The sequence below is a fragment of the Sus scrofa genome, chromosome 6, assembly GCF_054392235.1.
Source record: "Sus scrofa isolate SSC_HxYL_T2T_F1_AM1 chromosome 6, Sscrofa_HxYL_maternal_Yorkshire_Landrace_v2.0, whole genome shotgun sequence".
Classification (NCBI taxonomy): Eukaryota; Metazoa; Chordata; class Mammalia; order Artiodactyla; family Suidae; genus Sus; species Sus scrofa.
Window position 1 is genome coordinate 88,258,795 of NC_139388.1, and position 17,954 is coordinate 88,276,748.

At 47.7% G+C, this 17,954-nt stretch overlaps 1 protein-coding gene across 3 annotated transcripts; it reads left to right on the forward strand.

Annotated features, from left to right (window-relative positions):
* The first annotated feature begins 213 nt into the window (after positions 1-213).
* LIN28A (lin-28 homolog A) lies at positions 214-16,669 on the forward strand. 3 transcript variants are annotated; one of them, XM_084958013.1, is made up of 4 exons: positions 214-464; positions 2,138-2,322; positions 12,616-12,800; positions 13,805-16,669. In XM_084958013.1, the coding sequence occupies exons 2-4, from the start codon at positions 2,245-2,247 to the stop codon at positions 14,019-14,021; spliced, it is 480 nt and encodes a 159-aa protein (XP_084814139.1). In that variant the 5' UTR covers positions 214-464; positions 2,138-2,244; the 3' UTR covers positions 14,022-16,669. The 3 variants fall into 3 exon arrangements, with proteins under 3 accessions (XP_084814139.1, XP_084814140.1, NP_001116605.1); XM_084958014.1 differs by lacking the exon at positions 214-464 and adding an exon at positions 1,101-1,236; NM_001123133.1 differs by lacking the exon at positions 214-464 and adding an exon at positions 1,643-1,673 and having other exon boundaries at positions 13,805-14,021.
* The last annotated feature ends 1,285 nt before the right edge of the window (positions 16,670-17,954 follow it).

Genomic DNA, 17,954 nt, shown 5'->3' on the forward strand with positions numbered 1-17,954 from the left:
CCTTGTTCTCTATTTCTCAAACACACACACACACACACACACACACACACACACACACACACACGCAGGGTGAGAAGCATGAGACGTTCTGTACACTTGGTGGAGAAGATTGAATTCAGAGCGAGCAGATGCCCCCGAAAGCAGGCTCTGTCCCTTTAAGTGGGTTGTAGCAGTGGGGGAGGGGAACTGGCCGGAGCTGGCATTGTCCAGTTTGAACTGAGCACCGGAAGTGAAGGGGCAGGGCCAGGGCCGTGCACTGAGCCCTGGGCCATTGTCCATCTCCGACCAGGGCACTAGCCAGCCCCCTGGCCAACCTTCTTTATCTCCTAGAGGGGGAGGCTACCTCTTTAAATGAGATCCCCTACTCCAGTTCCCCCACCAACTTCGCTATGGGGAAGGGAGCACACTTTAGGATGGGACTCTGAAAAGAAGAGGGTCTGGGAACCTGAGAGTCGGTGTTTTGGGTAAATACCTCCACCCACCTATCTACCTAGTCACTCTCAGCAACGAATAGGGACAGGATGGAAGTGGGCAGGATGAGGGCAGCTGGTGGAGAGAGGAGCACACTGCAAGCCTCTTAGGGTTCTTTCTGTTCTCTCAGGGAACTCGATGTGGGGTCAATATTAGACACAGATTTGGAAGGAAACAAGGAAGGATTCTTTACACAGACTCAATTAGGAGTGCTTTGAAAGAGCCAGAAAAACTCAGTTGGAAACTCAGGAAGGCAGAGACATTCAGTCAGAGATAGACTTTGAGAGGCAGCGCCTAGGTCAGGAGTGGAGATCGGTCCCGCTGGGTCTCCCGCCTCCCCCTGCCTCCCCCGCCCCTCCCGGCTTCCCCATCCCAGGCTTCCTAGTGTCCTGAACTCCAGGTCTATCTAAGCACACGGAGGTGGGGGGTGAGAACGGGTCAGCGCCGAGCTGCCGGGTCAGCTAGGAGGCCTGAAGGGGAAGGGAGGGGGAGGGGCGCTCAAGGGCTGGGGGAGGGGGAGGGCTCATCCATTTCTCCCTTGACAGGTGGTTTGTGTCTCTGATTGGCCAGCGCTGCCAGGCTCACACCTCCCTCCCCCAACTCTCTGGAATGTATAATTATCTGCACGGGGGGTGGGGGTGGTGTGTGAGTGTGTGTGGGAGCAGTCACGTGGCTTTAAACTACCCCCTCCACAGGCCCCCCCACCTGTATGCTGCTTTAGGGACCCCCATTGAGTCCTTAAAGTGCAGGATCCCAAATTCCCGGGTACTCAAGACTTCTTAGGGCTGACGGCCCCCATCTCCAGATGTGTGCGTGTGTGTGTGTGTGTGTGTGTGTGTGTGTGTGTGAGGGGGTGTCAAACCTTAAGGTTCTGAGAAGGGACACCCCAGAGGTGTCAGAGACTGCAGTGGTGGGGGAGGGCCAGAGCTGGAGCCTGAGGGAAAGGGAGGGGAAAGAAGAGGGAGGGGAGGGGAGGGGGGCTGCCCGCGGGGGGTTGGGTCATTGTCTTTTAGAATTTGGGAGCCTTTGAAAAGCCGTGGGCCCTCCCACCGCTATTGTGCTGGGGAAGATGTAGCAGCCTCTTCTCCGAGCCACCCCTTTGCCTCCGGACTTCTCTGGGGCCAGCAGCCGCCCGACCAGGGGCCCGGGGCCGCGGGCTCAGCCGACTACCATGGGCTCTGTGTCAAACCAGCAGTTTGCAGGTTCGACCTGGGGACAACTTAGGCTACAGGAGCTCCCAAAAGCCACATAAAAGGGAGGTGGGGAAGTGTCCCCCAGACCACCCGAAGAACCCCAAGTCTGCGGGTTCCTGCTTCGGGGGGGCCATCTCTGGAGCAAAGAACCCTGGTGTCCCAGCGGCGTGCAGGCTGAGGCTCCGGGGGCGGGGGTGGTGGGAAGAGAAGAGGAGGGGCCTGTCCGGCCGACTGTCCCCGGGTAACGTGCTGTGTGTGGGAAGACGAGCAAAACTTTCGGGGCACCACTGGCTTCAGCGTAAGGTTGGGGAGCACAGGAGGCAGCCGGGACAGGGATTCTCTCTCCGGCCGCTTGGTAGCCACAGCTTCCTGGGTGTTTACCGGCGGGCTGGACGCTAGGGTCTCTCTGCCGGGTCTCTGATAGGGTCCTCCAATTCCGTGGCCCCCCAGCTGAGCGCCTTCCCAATCTCCAGGTGGCTGCGCCAAGGCGCCGGAGGAGGCGCCGGAGGACGCGGCCCGAGCAGCCGAGGAGCCGCAGCTGCTCCACGGTGCCGGCATCTGTAAATGGTTCAACGTGCGCATGGGGTTCGGCTTCCTGTCCATGACCGCCCGCGCCGGGGTCGCGCTCGACCCCCCAGTGGACGTCTTTGTGCACCAGGTGAGACCGATTCTAGTAACTTTGCCGCGGGAAGGGGATGTTGGCGCGCGTATCCAAGGGTGGGCGGTCAGCTCGGCTCTTGGATTGAAGGAGATCAAGGGCTCTCATTGTGAGTTCTCATCTTTGCCGTGGCACCCCAGTTTTGAGTCCCCGACTGACTCTAATCAGACGGGAGTTGGAGGCACAATCGATTATCAGCACCCCCAGCCCCTTCCGGCAGCCTCTCTGGCTTACCACGTGTCTGTTACCTCTTTCCCCTGGGCAGGGGGCAGGGAGGTGACCCCATGTGGCAGAACTAAGGTTGTATTGTGCTTGCCAGTGGGGGGAGGGCAAGCTGGCCGGCCAGGGAAGCACATGCCCGGTCGGAGCGGAGCCGACCTGGAGAGAGGGAGGGAAACCTCTCCGGGTCCCTTCGGGGTAAAGCTGAGAAGTCAGCGGGGTCTCCTCACCCTGATAGTCACCCAACACTCAAGCCCTGATGCCAGGGTGGGTTTGGCAGATCCTGAAGGATCAATTTGGGGGTCTGAAAGCTGCTCAAGAGGACACCACGTCTCAGGTGCACAGTTCACTAGCTGGGCTTTTGCTGTCCATTTCCTATTGGGAAAGAAAACCCAAGGAGCCAGGCCTTAGATTCCCCGGGCCAGGCTGGGAGGGAGTTGGGTTGCAACCCCAAGTTCTCAGTTAAAGCAAGGCAGCACAGTGGGGGTGAAATTCAGTGTCGCGGGCCAGGGGGTGGAGGGAGGCTAGCCTCTGGACTATTCTCTTCGGCTTGGCATTTATGGCCCCAGACAGCCATTGATTGCTGTCCTAACATTCCCAGCCTCAAACAAGGAGCCAGAGACTTCAGGTTTCCCTCCTCCCCGGCCACCCCTTCCTGAATATCTTAGAAGCGTTCCTGTGGTCCCGGGACACCAGCCTCACATAACAACCGTGCAAAGGAAGTTGTGGCTTGGGTTCCCTCCACCTTTGGAGATTTGAGACTGGACCTGGGAGGAAAATTGCTAATCCCAGGCCCATAGGTTGACACCCAGGCCGGGCATGGAGGGGTTACTTCAGGGAGGTTAGCTTTCGGAGCTGTGGGGGAGGGGAAAGGAGGATGTGGGGATTAAGGGTTGGAGCCTGAGGGATGGTATTCTGGAGGGGGAGGGGTGGGGAAGGGAGATGCTGGGTGGACTGGTTGGTGGCTGCAGGGAAATCTCTGAGCCTGGCCCTCAAGAACGCTGAGTGGGGGGAACAAGGGAGATAGAGGATGCTGGGAGATGGGGACCCACCAGTTAAAAACGCTGGGGGTCACTGGGCTATTAGAACGTCTTTCTGCCGGAAAGGTTGGCAGCAGGATGCTTGACTACCCCCTTGCTTTGCTAATTCACTCCACCCCCCCCATTTTACCCCCTCCCCATCTGACATCTAATTCTGGCTGGTGGCTTTGCCCCCCTCCCTGTCTCATTTACATATGTGAATGATAACCCACAGGAAGTAATTGTGGGAGAAAGAAGGGAATTGGCCTCTTTAGATCTATTAAATCACTTTATTACAGGAACCAGCTCTGAATGGCCCTCCTCAGCAGGGTGGCCAGCTCCGCCACTCTCCCATTTATCTGATCACAAAGAGATTAAAATCTCTCCAGGTCCAGAGAGGACTGGACAGCTTCCCCAACTTTGGAAGACTTGGAATAAAAGAGTCAGATCCAACATTTTCTTGCTTCTCTTCCCAAGGCTGCAAAATAGGGAAGGACTGAGGGAATGGCACTCCTCTGGGGTTCTTTCACCAAAGAAAGATATCCAGCACCCAAGGAAGGTTTTCCTGAGCAAATGGATCTGTGCCTCAGCCCACTTAACCCTTAGGATCAAAAGCAGTTGGGAAATATTGGCTGGCATAAGGTGGGGACCTTCAGTTGGGGAGCGGCGCCTACACCACGCTGTTTCAGATGGGTTAGCTGGGAGATAATCTGGACTGTGGGGTCTTGGAACATCCGGGACATTCCACAGTTGAATAAGTTATCAAGAGGAGTTGAGCTGGGATAAGGAATCAAGAATTCTTCTCCCTCAACATCCCCTATTAACAGTCACAGAGAACAATGGCGGAAATTCCCTGAGCCTTACCTGGTAGCTCGTCTTTAAATATCGCGCTGCTGGAGCTTAAGCTGATCCACCATAGCAGTTAGACAAGTGATTCCAGTCCTGCACTTGAGAAATGTGAACTATCTCCCTGGGGATCTAATGTAGAGGAATTAGGTAGATAGAGATCCTTAGAAACCCTCCTGGGGGAGGAGATTGTCCCCAAAGTGGAGCAAGTAAGACATACCTTTAATAAAACCTCCCTTTTGGCTGCTGGTGGTGGACACCTTGGAATTGCGGTGTGGGTGGTGAGGAGGATAATTGTCCTAAATTAACATCTGCCAGGGAAGGGGATTAGGGAGCCCCTTTAGTAAGGAAAGAGGAAGGGGCTGGGGTGGGGAAACAATGAAACTTTTTCTTTTACCCTCCAAGTTTGGGCGTATTTGGTTCCCAACACACTGTTTCCTACTCTACTTATACTCCCTGTCAAACACTCAGTGCCCCCCAGGGAAGAATAAGTAGGAAAGAAAACCTACCCTTAGCCTTTAAAAAAAAAAAATTTAAAAAAAATTAGTAAATAAAACCCATAAAGTGAAGAGACTTCTATAACAATCCTTTTACTCAGCTACAGGTCTTGGGCTAAAACTCTCATCCTGTCCCTGAATTTGGGGGTTTTTAAGAATCATAATAATGGCAGGTGGCCAGCCCTTTTAAGGCCATGGTTCTCACTATTGACATATTTTGAGCAGGATCATGTCTCGTTCTGGGCATTCTCAGTTGTGACAACCAAAAGTGCGTCCAGACATTGCCAAATGCCCCTTGGGAGGCAGCATCACTGCCCCCCCCCCCAGTTGCAAAACAGTTATACATTGAAACATTGAAAGCTGGAGCAAGAACGAGCTAACTGGTTTCCTGAGATTCCCCAAGAATTCTCAGTTCTCCGAGGCCATTTTACAAGTTTTGAGTTAGCTCACATTTCCTGTGGTTCAACTCCCAAAGCCCCAAGATTTGTAGAAATTTGAAAACTAGGAAAAGGTTCCCTGCTTTCTCCCACAGCTTCTTGGAACCCAAATTTTTTAAAAAGGGCTTTCTGGCTAAAATGTTGTATTTCGAAGGCTTGGAGGTAAAAGAAGAGCCCAGATTGACAGGGGGATCAAGTTTGGGTTAGAAAAAATTTCTCTTACTGAGAGACTGCTGAAGCCACGTGGTCTGCTTTTTCTGAAAAGGAGGAGTGGGGGTGGTGAGAACAACCTCAGGCCACGTCTAGATTAGGACTCATGGGTTTGGGGGTGGGGAGAGTGTAAAGGGATCTTTCCCACCGGGTTTATAACCTTACCATGCCTCTGATTACCAGCCTTAGGTTTAGTTATTGATGTACTTATCTTATCCCCTCCTAATTAACCTATACGCTCTTTGAAGAGAGGGACGAGCAGTCTTGTCAGTTTTCTAGTATGTACTTGGGCTGAAGAAATTCATAGAAACTAAGGGGCCCCAGAGGAGTCAGCAGAGGTCTTCCTTCAGACAAAAAGACTGGCGATAGGGAGGGAATGTTAACTGATAGTTGCTGTCTTTCTGGACTAGCGCCTGCATAGGGCCTGGCACCCAGTGGAAACTCTGGACAAGTTTGTAGAGGGAGTATCTGTGGGTCACAGTTGAGGCCCAGAAAGGATATTGAAGCCACGGGTTTGGTGGTCATTCATTAGTTACTTCATTTCCATCTTAATAGGAAAGTGTATTTGTTTTTTAATGAGTGAATTTTCTTAGGAAGTTGATAGAGAAGCACCTGGGTTAGTTTGAGCATTAAGGGACATTAGGTCCTTCTTTTTCTGAAGAGACATGCTTTCTAGAGAGTGTCCCAAATAAAGGCAGTGTCACCAAGTTTTTTTCTGGAACATTCCTAATCAATGTATCGTAGTCCTCAGCCTATTGGAATTCCCTGTCGCCTTTTTTTTTTTTTTTTTTTTTTTTTTCTTTCCGTTTGGAAACAGCCTTAGGCAAATCTCCCCTCCCTTCTGCAATTACTATCAGTGTTAAATCTTGGAGGTCAAAGGAGGTGGGGGAGGAGGAGGAGGAGAAAACTTTTAAGAATAGTACATAATTAGTACAGACTCAGCTTGGAGTTGTTTAATTCAGACTGGAAAGGAGAGTAAATGGCTTTTGTCAATAGAGCAGAACAGCTGGGTTTCTGGTTTAAAACTCCAGAAGACTTTCTTCATTCCTTGAGTAGGTGGGTGGGGGCGGTGAGGAGGGAATACCCCGGTCTTTATAGGGACCCACTCTGGGTTGGGTCCTGAGTTCAGCCCTGACAACGCCATCTTCCTAAGGACGGAGGAAAAGACGCCCGCCCTAAGGAGCTGGGCGGATCAATCTAGGTGAACACTCTTGCTCCCAATTGAGAACCAGGCAGCTCCTTCCTCTCTTCAGCAGCTCCATTCTCCCTCTCATTCTGCCTTTGTGCGGACAGGCTGATAAGCAGCGCCATCTGGTGGAGAACTCCAGGTAGGAGCTGATATTTCTGCCTGTGTCTGAGCAGAGGTGATATGGAGGGTTGTTGGCTGGAAGCCTTTGGTTCTGGACAGATCTCTTTCCCCACCCTCTCTGACACACACACCATCAAAATAGCTTCTGGGAGAACCAGTTGGTTTCCTGGCTCCTACCAAACCCAACCTGCAGGAATGAGGCTTGCTTGGGTCAAACTAAGGACACCTTGGGACCAAGTCATTAAAATTACCTTCATTTGCTGCTTTTTACTTTTTAAATGTGGTTATTAAAAATTTTTTTAAATGTCTATGCATCTCACATTATATTGTATGGAACTGGATATAGAGTTGGGCTACTTGCAATCAGCTCAGCGTTCACACTGTAAATGTGGGCAAGGTGCTTATAAAGCCCTCCGCCTCCATGAACTCAACTATAACACAGGGGTCGTGATAAAGTCTACCTCACAGGTTTGGTGTGAGGGTCACATGTGTTACAACATGCAAAGTGCTTAAACTACCACTTAGCCTATAATAAACATCAATGACTATTAGTAATTCTGGAGAGTAGAGAACTTAGTTTATTTTACAAATGTTCGCGCACTGGTAGGCCCCTAGAATTTAGGGTATAGACATGTAGTAGGTGATCTTGAGCTGGAATGGCCTTGGGTATTGTAGAAAAGCCAGAAACCCAACCTCTGACCAAGTCTGAGCCCTTGCTTTTACAGATGATTATAGACCCAGGGCTTATTTCTCCAAATTAAATAGAGCGAGTTGAGAGAAACACAGCTTCCCTGAGTGGCTCCTAAGATCATGTCTGTCTGTAGCTTATAAAGGCATAAGTTGAGGCTGGGATGTGGTGCTTAATGTGGAGGAAGGGGAGAGTGGGGCTTTAGGGGAGCTGAAGCCCTAAGTACTATACATGGCCCAAGTCCTTCCCTGCCATCCAGAAAGAAAGAAAGGCCTTCTATACTGTTTTCTGCCTGATTAAATGCCATTCCCCCCTCTCCACTCCCCTCCATAGACTGCTCACAAATTAGGAATTTGAACAGATCGGGAAAGGAAGATTGGAGCCCTGCCTCCCTCCCACCTTTAATAGAATTTTTCTGAATAAATAACCCTAATTCAGGTCCCTGAGTAAAAGTTTTGACTGAAGCCACCCAAGTGAGTGGTGGATCCTGTTTGGCTCCCTCCCTAGAAGGGTGGGAGGGCAGATGAGAAGGAAATATGGCTGCTGGCGGTGACTTTGGCAGACCAGCAAGCTTGACTGAGGAAGAAAGGTGTCTCTGTATCCATTTCTCTCACCGTGACCATAACCCCTACTTGGAGAGGAAGGAAGGAACTGATGAATGTGAATGTTGGGGGGGAGTGGGGGGGGATCTGCAGCCTCTGGAACTCCAGGAATCTGACCACCAGAACCAACCAGTGTCAACTCTTTGTTTCCTCGGGCTGGGCTCTATTGGGGGAGTGCAAGCCTTGCCCCTCCCCCTGTCTTTTCTTTTTTGGAGGGGATGGGGAGGGGGCGGGGCTTGGGCCTTGCTTTGTGTGTGGTTGGGGGTAGGGTGGGGGTGGCAGCAAGAATTTCAGGCTCCTTTCTGATGCAGGCCCTGGGAGGCAGGCTTAGTGGGGCTGCACGCTGATTACCTATCTGATAAGAGAGGAATTCAAACTATGTGTTTTAGAAAGGGGCGGGGTAGGGCCCAGGAGCCACCCCTGGAGACCACCAGTCTAAATCTTGACTGGTTATGGTGAGGGTTTTTTTTTTTTTTTTTTTTTTTTCCCTTCACTCTTTCAAAGTCTTAAGCAGATCTCAAAGCCTCCAATGATGGAGTGGGTGAGCTGAGAGGACTGGTCAATTTCATGTCCCCATCTTCTTGTTCTCAGAGTCAGCCTAAGAGGTATGGATGGAGGAGAGTGTTGTCCTCAGTAAAAATGGAGCTCAGAGAGGGGATCTTTTTCTGAGTTTCCACTGGTAGTGATTTAAAAAAAAAAAAGGTTCAAATTCTGTCTCTTGACACTTCTTTCTCACTGTTATCCTGCCCTCATCCAGTCTGAAGAGGTTGATGATAATTGCCACTTAGGATATATGTGTGGCAGGCTATGTGTTAACTACTTTCCATGCATAAAACCTCACAGGCACCACCATAAAATTAGTATTTATTCCATTTTGTGGGTCAGCACAGAAAGCAAGGGTGGGAGTGTTCCAGCCTAAGAGCCCCCTAGGCAAAAGGGAGAAGCCTGTTTGCCTGGGTCAAGAATGCTCTTGGGGGGAAGTTCCCGTCGTGGCGCAGTGGTTAACGAATCCGACTAGGAACCATGAGGTTGCGGGTTTGGTCCCTGCCCTTGCTCAGTGGGTTGACGATCCACGAGCTGTGGTGTAGGTTGCAGACGCGGCTCAGATCCTGCATTGCTGTGGCTCTGGCATCGGCCGGTGGCTACAGCTCTGATTGGACCCCTAGCCTTGAAACCTCCATATGCCACGGGAGTGGCTCAAGAAATAGCAAAAAGGCAAAAAAAAAAAAAAAAAGAATGCTCTTGGGGGGAGTTCCAGTCGTGGCACAGTGGAAATGAATCCAACTAGGAACCATGATGTTGTGGGTTCGATCCCTGGCTTTGCTCAGTGGGTTGAGGATCTGGAATTGCTGTGGCTGTGGTGTAGGCTGGCAGCTGTAGCTTCAATTAAACCACTAGCCTGGGAACCTCCATATGCCTCTGGGTCCTAAAATGCAAAAAAAAAGGGGGGGATGTTCTTGGGGAGTTCCCTTGTGGCTCAGTGGGTTAAGGATCCAATGTTGTCACTGCTGTGGTATGGGTTTGATCCCTGGCCCCAGAACTTCCACATACCATAAGTGCAGCCAAAAAGGAAAGGGAGAAAAAAAAAATGCTCTTGGTCTGGCTTCTCTGGCACCTCCTGACTTCCTGTCTTGTCCCAGCTTTAATAAGAGACAAGTCAGATTTAACATCAAATTCAGGGTGGTTGTTAGGCAACAGGGATGAAGAAACAGCCTTTTGCCTTTCTGCATTGTTTTTATTTTCTGCTTTAATGCTCTACCCTCTCCCCCATATCTGATTGGAAGAGGGAGTCATCACATGTCTGCTTCTTCCTATGGGAAAAATAAGAAAGGAAAGACTCCCCAATCTTTTGGAGTATTTCACTGGTATTTCATTTATGTATGTACTTATGCATGTATGCATCCGCTGCACCCTCACCATGCAGATCCAGCCCATGCCATAGCAGTGACCTGAGTCATAGCAGTGACAATGCCAGATCCTTAACTCTAGGCTTCATTGATATTTATCGAGCCTGTATTCATGATGTTTCCCTGCCTGCATAACTGTCCATTAAAACCTTAGGTAGATAGATACTGTTCTCCCATTTTCCAAAGGGTCTCTGAGGCTTAGAGGTGAGTGACTGACCAAGGTCAGACATGTCAGAAATTGGTAGAACCAGCATTTCCTGAACCAGGCTGTGTCTGGCACCTGAACTGGCACTCAACCAATTACCCCAATGGGAGTTTGGTCTTAAGTAATCCCATCTAAAATTAAAATGTAAGTGATTGGGGAATTGGGAATCCCAGCTGGCTAAAGAGCATGTTTCGCCCAAGTCCCAGCTTGAAATATCCACACCCCCCGCCAACCCCACCACCAGCAACATAAAATGCCTCCAGCCAGGACTAGGTACACAGTGATCCCTTTTGCTTCTGAACCCCATTTGCTATGATGATGACACCTTGTTGACATATTTGACATGCTCTTTCGTGTTTTGGAAGGTATCTATAATGAAGTCGATGCTGGGCAGCATCTGAGAGGGGTTAGTACTCCACTAATGTGTTGTTGATCCAGTAAGTGGCAAGGTGAAATGGGCTGTGAATTTCAAATCAGGAACCCTGGGTTCCTCTGACCCTGGTTTTGCCACTTAACTAGTTGTGTGAATAACTTTTTTTTTTTTAAATTTTGGTTTTAGTGAGATTGTTCCACACATATTTGGTAGCTTCTTTCCTTTAACAATTTGGCCATTTGCCCAAGTTAATTAAATTAAAATCTACCTCCTTGTTCATTAATTCATCCAAAATGTGAGAGGCATTATTGAGGTGACAAAATGCAGCAGTGACACAACACAGACTTTACATACTTTTTAATGGTTTCATGATTTTTTTTTTTTTTGTCTTTTTTTGTTGTTGTTGTTGTTGCTATTTCTTGGGCTGCTCCCGCGGCATATGGAGGTTCCCAGGCTAGGGGTTGAATCGGCGGAGCTGTAGCCACCGGCCTAAGCCAGAGCCACAGCAACGCGGGATCTGAGCCGTGTCTGCGACCTACACAACAGCTCAGGGCAACGCCGGATCGTTAACCCACTGAGCAAGGGCAGGAACCGAACCCGCAACCTCATGGTTCCTAGTCGGATTCGTTAACCACTGCGCCACAACGGGAACTCCTGGTTTCATGATATTTATGTTTTCTCTCATTTTTTTGAACCATGACATTCTGAACACAGGGGTCATGCTGAGGCTTACAAATTACCTACTTAATTCTGTTCTGTACTTGATCTAAGGTAGCTTTTTTGTAGTTTTATCCATTTAGTAACATTTAGAGGAAATGCATTTCCAAATGTATTTTGCATACATACAAGATGTAAAATTCTGTCTTCATTTTCGAATGTATAACTGGTTTTACATATTTATGGAACTACTTTCCTCATCTGTTGATTTCTCCACTTTTCTTGGATCTTCCAGTAGACTTTCCCTTCTAATTCACTGATCCTGTCTGCTTGTGTTATAAACTTTTTCCTTAAACTTTCATGATATAATTTCAAACTTGGGAAAAGGCTGCAAAAACAGTACTAAAAACTCCCATAATAAACTTTATTCAGATTCATCAGGTCTTATCCTTTTGTCCCTTTGCTTTATTATTTTTTTCTTTATACAGATAGATATCAAGCACTTTTATCTCTAAATATTACAACACATATTTTCTAACACAGCCATTCTCTTATCTAATCTCTGTACAATGATCAAAATTGGGGAATTTAACATTGACACATGTATCTACATTCCCTATGCAAATTTTGTCAGTTGTCCTAATTTTTCCTGTTCTAGGACCCAATCCAGAATCATATGTTGCATTCAATTGTTCAGTTTCTTTACTTCCTTGGGGTTTGTCTTTCATGACTGACCCAAAAAAAAAAAAAAAAATGTGTGTAGGACTGTTACTTTATATTTTACAATTTTGCAGCCAATTTACATTGGTCGATTTCTTATAAATGCTATGTTTAAGAATTTAACCTTCTATTCTACTTAGAACTTTAAATGGGAATAGCTGCAAAAAATGCTATGGCATCTGCTTATATAATGTTTGTTCTTAATGTGATGTATGTAGATTTCTTATTCCTAATTGTGGGGCCCTTTTTTTCCCTTTCTTACGTGGCACCCAGAGTGGCACCCTGGAAGTTCCCAGGCCAGATACAGAATCCAAGCTGCAGCTGCAACCTATGCCACAGCTGCGGAAATATCAGATCCTTAATCCTCTTCCCCAGGCTGGGGGTTGAACTCGCAATGCCACAGAGACAAGCTGGATAAACCCACCAGACCATGGTGGGGGCTCCCTGTTGTGACGCTTTGAGTCACAGTTTCTTAACTGATAAAAATGGAAGTATTACACATTTGTTCTTCCATCCTTACAGGAACACATATATACAATTTTTGTTTGTTTGGGGTGTAATAATGGAAACTCATGTTAAAACCAATCATGTTTTCCTCCCCCAGAGTAAGCTGCACATGGAGGGCTTCCGGAGCCTGAAGGAGGGTGAGGCTGTGGAGTTCACCTTTAAGAAGTCTGCTAAGGGCTTGGAATCTATCCGAGTCACTGGCCCTGGTGGGGTGTTCTGCATTGGGAGCGAGAGACGGCCCAAGGGGAAGAATATGCAGAAACGCAGATCCAAGGGAGACAGGTATGGACTGGAAGGCAGCTTGTGTGGGTTGGGGGGGGACATGCTGAGGGTGAGAGGAACTTTCCCAGTCTTGCCCCTTTCTTGGACCAAATTGCCAGAGATAAAACGAAGCCTGTGGCCCCTGGCAACATCTGGATGTCGGAGGTGTAGAGAGGGCAGCACGTGAAGAGTATTCTTCCTGGCCTAGCTCTTGGACTTGACAAGCAATTTTGTTCTGTGAGCTCTAGTCTCCATTGCAAAATGGGGATTGTGATACTAACCTCACATGGTTATTTTAGAAGGAAAAGAGACCACGGGTGTGAAGCTGGGGACAAGACCGTATATCTCTATCTGTCACTTTACCAAATCTCAGAATGGCTGGTTTCTTTCATCTTAGTTCTATGCTCAAACAGAAAACAGAGTCTGGCTCCATTAATTTCTTCTATGTTTTTTAATGAATGAACACATGCTGTTTTTAAGGGTATGGTATGGTCTTAGCTATCCCCCAAATTGTAGTTCCCAATTTGGGTCCATAATTTTTATTTTATTTATTTATTTATTTATTTTTGTCTTTTTGCCTTTTCTAGGGCCGCTCTGGCGGCATATGGAGCTTCCCAGGCTAGGGGTCGAATCGGAGCTGTAGCTGCCAGCCTACGCCAGAGCCACAGCAACACGGGATCTGAGCCGCGTCTACAGCCTACACCACAGCTCATGGCAATGCCAGATCCTTAACCCACTGAGAGAGGCCAGGGATTGAACCCGCAACCTTATGGTTCCTAGTCGGATTCGTTAACCACTGAGCCAAGACGGAACTCCTTATTTGGTATTTTCAAGCTGATGGGACAACTCTAGATTTGGAAAGCATTATCTAGTCACATTCTTCCTTTTGTAAGTGGGGGACTTGGTCTCTAGGAAGGGAAGTGGGGATAGTAAGAACCTGAATCAGAGCCCTTCATCACTTGGAGGAAGGCTTCTGGTCTCTTCTCGCTCCTTTCTTTCAACCATACCATCTTGCTTGGTGCCAGGTGCTACAACTGTGGAGGTCTAGACCATCATGCCAAGGAATGCAAACTGCCACCCCAGCCCAAGAAGTGCCACTTCTGCCAGAGCATCAACCATATGGTGGCTGCGTGTCCACTGAAGGCCCAGCAAGCTCCCAGCTCACAGGGAAAGCCAGCCTACTTTCGGGAAGAAGAAGAAGAGATCCATAGCCCTGCCATGCTCCCAGAGGCTCAGAATTGAGCCGTGGTGGGCGGGGGCTATCCTTTTGTGATCAGGAAGTTTTGAGGAGCAGGCATCAATCGGCAGAGTGGAGAAAGTGGGGACAGGGCGGGTAGGGGGCAGCTGGCACTGCCATCTATCTCAGGCCGGGGTCCATAGCATCACCCCTTCTTCCCTCTTGGTGGGGGGAGGGGGTGAAGCAAAGGAACTCCAATCAGGCTCTATCCAAATGCACCTGAGGGCTCTGAGGGGTAACCTTCCCTGCATGCTTTATCTACGTCTCCACCCCCAGCATCTCCAGCTTTTGAAAGTGGCCCGGATAGGGAAATTGACACTTAAAGAAGGATAGGGAATAATATTTCCCATGCCAGAGTGAACAGATTTAGCATGAGACCAGATTGATGAACCTAACCCACAAGCCACTCCATTCTGTGGGAAGGAATATCTCAGGGGTAAGGCAGGGTTTCCCACTCCTTGTCTCCTCATAACCCCCTCTTGGGATAGGGTGCTGACAACTGTCCCAAGCAGTGGGTTGTGATGACAAGCAAAAGGATGGCTGAGGGAACAGCTGCAGACCTGCTGCTTCTAAGCTCACTCCCACCCTATTCCGGGCCAATACAGTTTTATTTATTTGCTCCCATGGCTGACTGTACCTTGGGTTCCACTTTCTCCAGGATGCCAACTGCACTAGCTGTGTGCGAATGACGTATCTTGTGCATTTTAACTTTTTTTTTTTCGTAATATAAATATTCTGGTTTTGTATTTTTGTGTATTTTAATCTAAGGCCCTCATTCCTGCACTGTGTTCTCAGGTAATGTGAGCAATCTCAGGGATAAGTCGGCAGCAGCTCCGGGTCTACACAGCAGGAATACTTTTTGTTGCTGTCTCACCAGAGAGAACAACTATGTGGAGTGTATAGCCTACTGAACTACCTCATTTTTGCCAATTAGAGCTGGCTTTTCTGCCATAGTGTCCTCTCGAAACCCCTCCATCTTCAATGATTCATGGGAGGCTAGGTTTTAACTGGGTTGCCCTATCTATGACTTGGTTTCCTTCTACTGAAAGATTAGAAATTGGTCTGAACAAGGAAAGGTGGTGCACAACAGCTGGGAGAGGCTGGGCCAGGCAGAAGGTGCAGAGGGGGGAAGCCAAGATTAGGTGAAGGTCATCTTATGTGATAAGGGATTCCTGTTCCAGACCTCTAACCCTGTGGCACAGGACTTGTTTTAACTACCAGATCCATCCTTCACTGGATTGGGCTAGGCCTACCACACTCAACAGGGTGTATGTGTTTGCAAAAAAGGCGAGTTGGTAAGGATAGGTTTTAAGAATGATGCCTCTGTACCCATCTTGAGCTGCCCAGGGATGGATATATGAACCAAGGACAAAATCCTTAAACCTTGAACAATTCTGGGCTTTTCCTCCTTGGCTTCCAGAGGGACCATCAGCGATGGTTTCTTTGTGGTTCCCAGAGCCAGTGTCCTGCCCTGCTGCAGCAGTGATGAATGTCATAGTAGCTAAAGGAGAAAAGGGGGTTTCGTTTACATGCTGTGAGATCACTGCAAACCTACCTCACTGTGTTGTAACGGGGCAAATGCAATAGAACGCATTGGGTGATGTGTGTCTTAGCCTGGGTTCTTGTCTCCCCCAACTGCTGCCCCCCTTTAGTTATTGTATTTGTCTGGGCTTTGTAGGACTTCACAAGTAGCTGATTTGGTGATTGCTAGGTGGCCTAGTTTGTGTAAATATAATATGTTGGTCTTCTCCATGTTCTTTTGGGGTTTTATTGTTTACAAACTTCTTTTTATATTGAGAAAAGTAGCCAAAGCATCTTTGACAAAAGGTTCTGCACCAGGCAAAAAGATCTGAAACATAAGCTTGGGGGCCTCTCTTTTTGAAATGGGGGGTCTTGAACCACACTTTCTTTTGTTCCCCTTCCCCTATTTCCTATTTTAAACAAGAACTTCTGTCCTCAAAACTAGATCTCCCCCCCAATAGCCTGTATACCTATCCATTAATTTGTGGGGTGTCTGCAATTCTTAAATGATTTGTGCAAAAATCCTAAGAAGCTAAGACCTCTCCATCCCTTGTTCCCAGTCTCCTGAGTCAAGACCATTCCTTGATGTGGTTCATGCCAAACAGACTGCTACTTTTGGATAGATTAAAACCTATTTCAATCTCTAATCCTAGGGTAGAGAAAAACAATATGGGGGCCTTCCATGTAGAAAGTGGGGTTGGGAGACCAAGAAAGGAAAGATGAATGTATATCCAAGTCACTCAGGAACTTTTATGCAGGTGCAAGAAACTTATGTCAAAGTGGCCACAAGATTGTTTAATAGGAGACGGACGAATGTAACTCCATGTTTACTGCTAGAAACCAAAGCTTTGTGTGAAATCTTGAATTTATGGGGCGGGAGGGAGGGAAGGAAAACATGTACCTGTCTGTTCTTTGCCTCATCCCTTCCCTTCATTCCTGAACTGCAGGAGACTGAGCCCTCTTGGGCTTTGGTGACCCCATCTGGGGAGTGTTTATTTGATGGTTGACTTTGCTGTGCCAGGTACTTCCTTTCCTATTTTACCATCATTTTGTAACACACATGCTGACCCTTACCCCTTCCCCTTCTTTTCCCTGGGAAAGTTCAACGAATAAAGACTTATTGGTACTGAAACTGTCATCTTGGTCGATATTGAGGGTGCTTTGTGCATTATTTCCACCTTCTTGGATTGGGACTCAGAAGTCACAAGAACAACCATTAAGTTTGCTGTTCAGCCATTTTGTTAGGAGTGAATCTTGAAAGTTCAGTCTTTTTAGCACCTTATTACCATGGATTTTTGTTTCTAGTTAAGGCCTCTTGTCCTTTCCTTGGAAGCTGCCACATTCAAGAGGGGATTAAGGGCTTGGCATGCATAAGAATGGGTTTGCCTGTGCCACTGGCTGGGATGAAAGGATGGGGCCATGGCTTGGGGCATGAGACTCTAATAATACTTTGTCCCTTGCTCCTCAAAGCCCTTTACAAATCTTAATTAATTAACCCCCTGCAGCAACTCGAGGAGGGAAATATGTGGATCTGGGGAAATTGAGGCCAGAGGAGATACACTGACTAGCTATAAACACACATTCACATTTTGGTTTTAGCCTAATGAACATTGTATTTTTAAATACCTAGCTCCCTTTAAGTGAAGGAGGGTCTAAAAAAGACTTGGAGACAAACCAACTATTACAAAGTGCAAGAAAACATTAACAGAATTTTCATACATCACACTAGGGACTTATTACCAAAAGTCAAAGCTGACCACAGATGTTAAAAGTAGCACCTATTTTGTTTAAGTAAATGGTTTTCCTGCAAAATTGAAGTAATTGGCTAGGCAGAAACTAACCTGGATGCAAAGCAGGATGGGTGGAAAAGCTTAATAGACATTCATGGGTGAGTTACTCATTTTAGAGTACTTTAATCATTTCACTCTGTTGAAAGCAACTCATCAGAAAAAATAGGAGACACAGGTAGTGAGCTGGGGGTTGCCACTGCAATATCGTCCTTGCCTTGTTTCCTTGATAAAACTAATCCCAAGTAAAACTACAAGAAGGTTCTTAGGTAAAGTTTGTTTTTTTCCCCCTAATATATATATATTTTTTCCCATATATATATATATTTTTTTTCCCATATATATATATATATATATATATTTTTTTTTTTTTTTTTTTTCTTTTTAGGGCTGCACCAGGGCATATGGAAGTTCACAGGCTAGGGGTCTAATCGGAGCTGCAGCTGCCAGCCTACACCACAGCTACAGCAATATCAGATCCAAGCCGCATCTCCGGCCTATGCATCGGACTGCTGCAACACCAAATCTCTAACCCACTGAGTGAGGCCAGGGATCAAACCAAACTCTTCTTGGATTCTAGTCAGGATGCTTACTGCTGAGCCACACAGGACTCTCCTATAATTCTGAGGA

Bases quoted from the DNA above. Each gene is read 5' to 3' on its own strand.
- LIN28A (NM_001123133.1), top strand. From the start codon at position 1,643: ATGGGCTCTGTGTCAAACCAGCAGTTTGCAG. The intron at 1,674-2,137 runs GTTCGACCTGGG...CCCAATCTCCAG, and splicing joins GTCAAACCAGCAGTTTGCAG to GTGGCTGCGCCAAGGCGCCG. The intron at 2,323-12,615 runs GTGAGACCGATT...TTCCTCCCCCAG, and splicing joins TGGACGTCTTTGTGCACCAG to AGTAAGCTGCACATGGAGGG.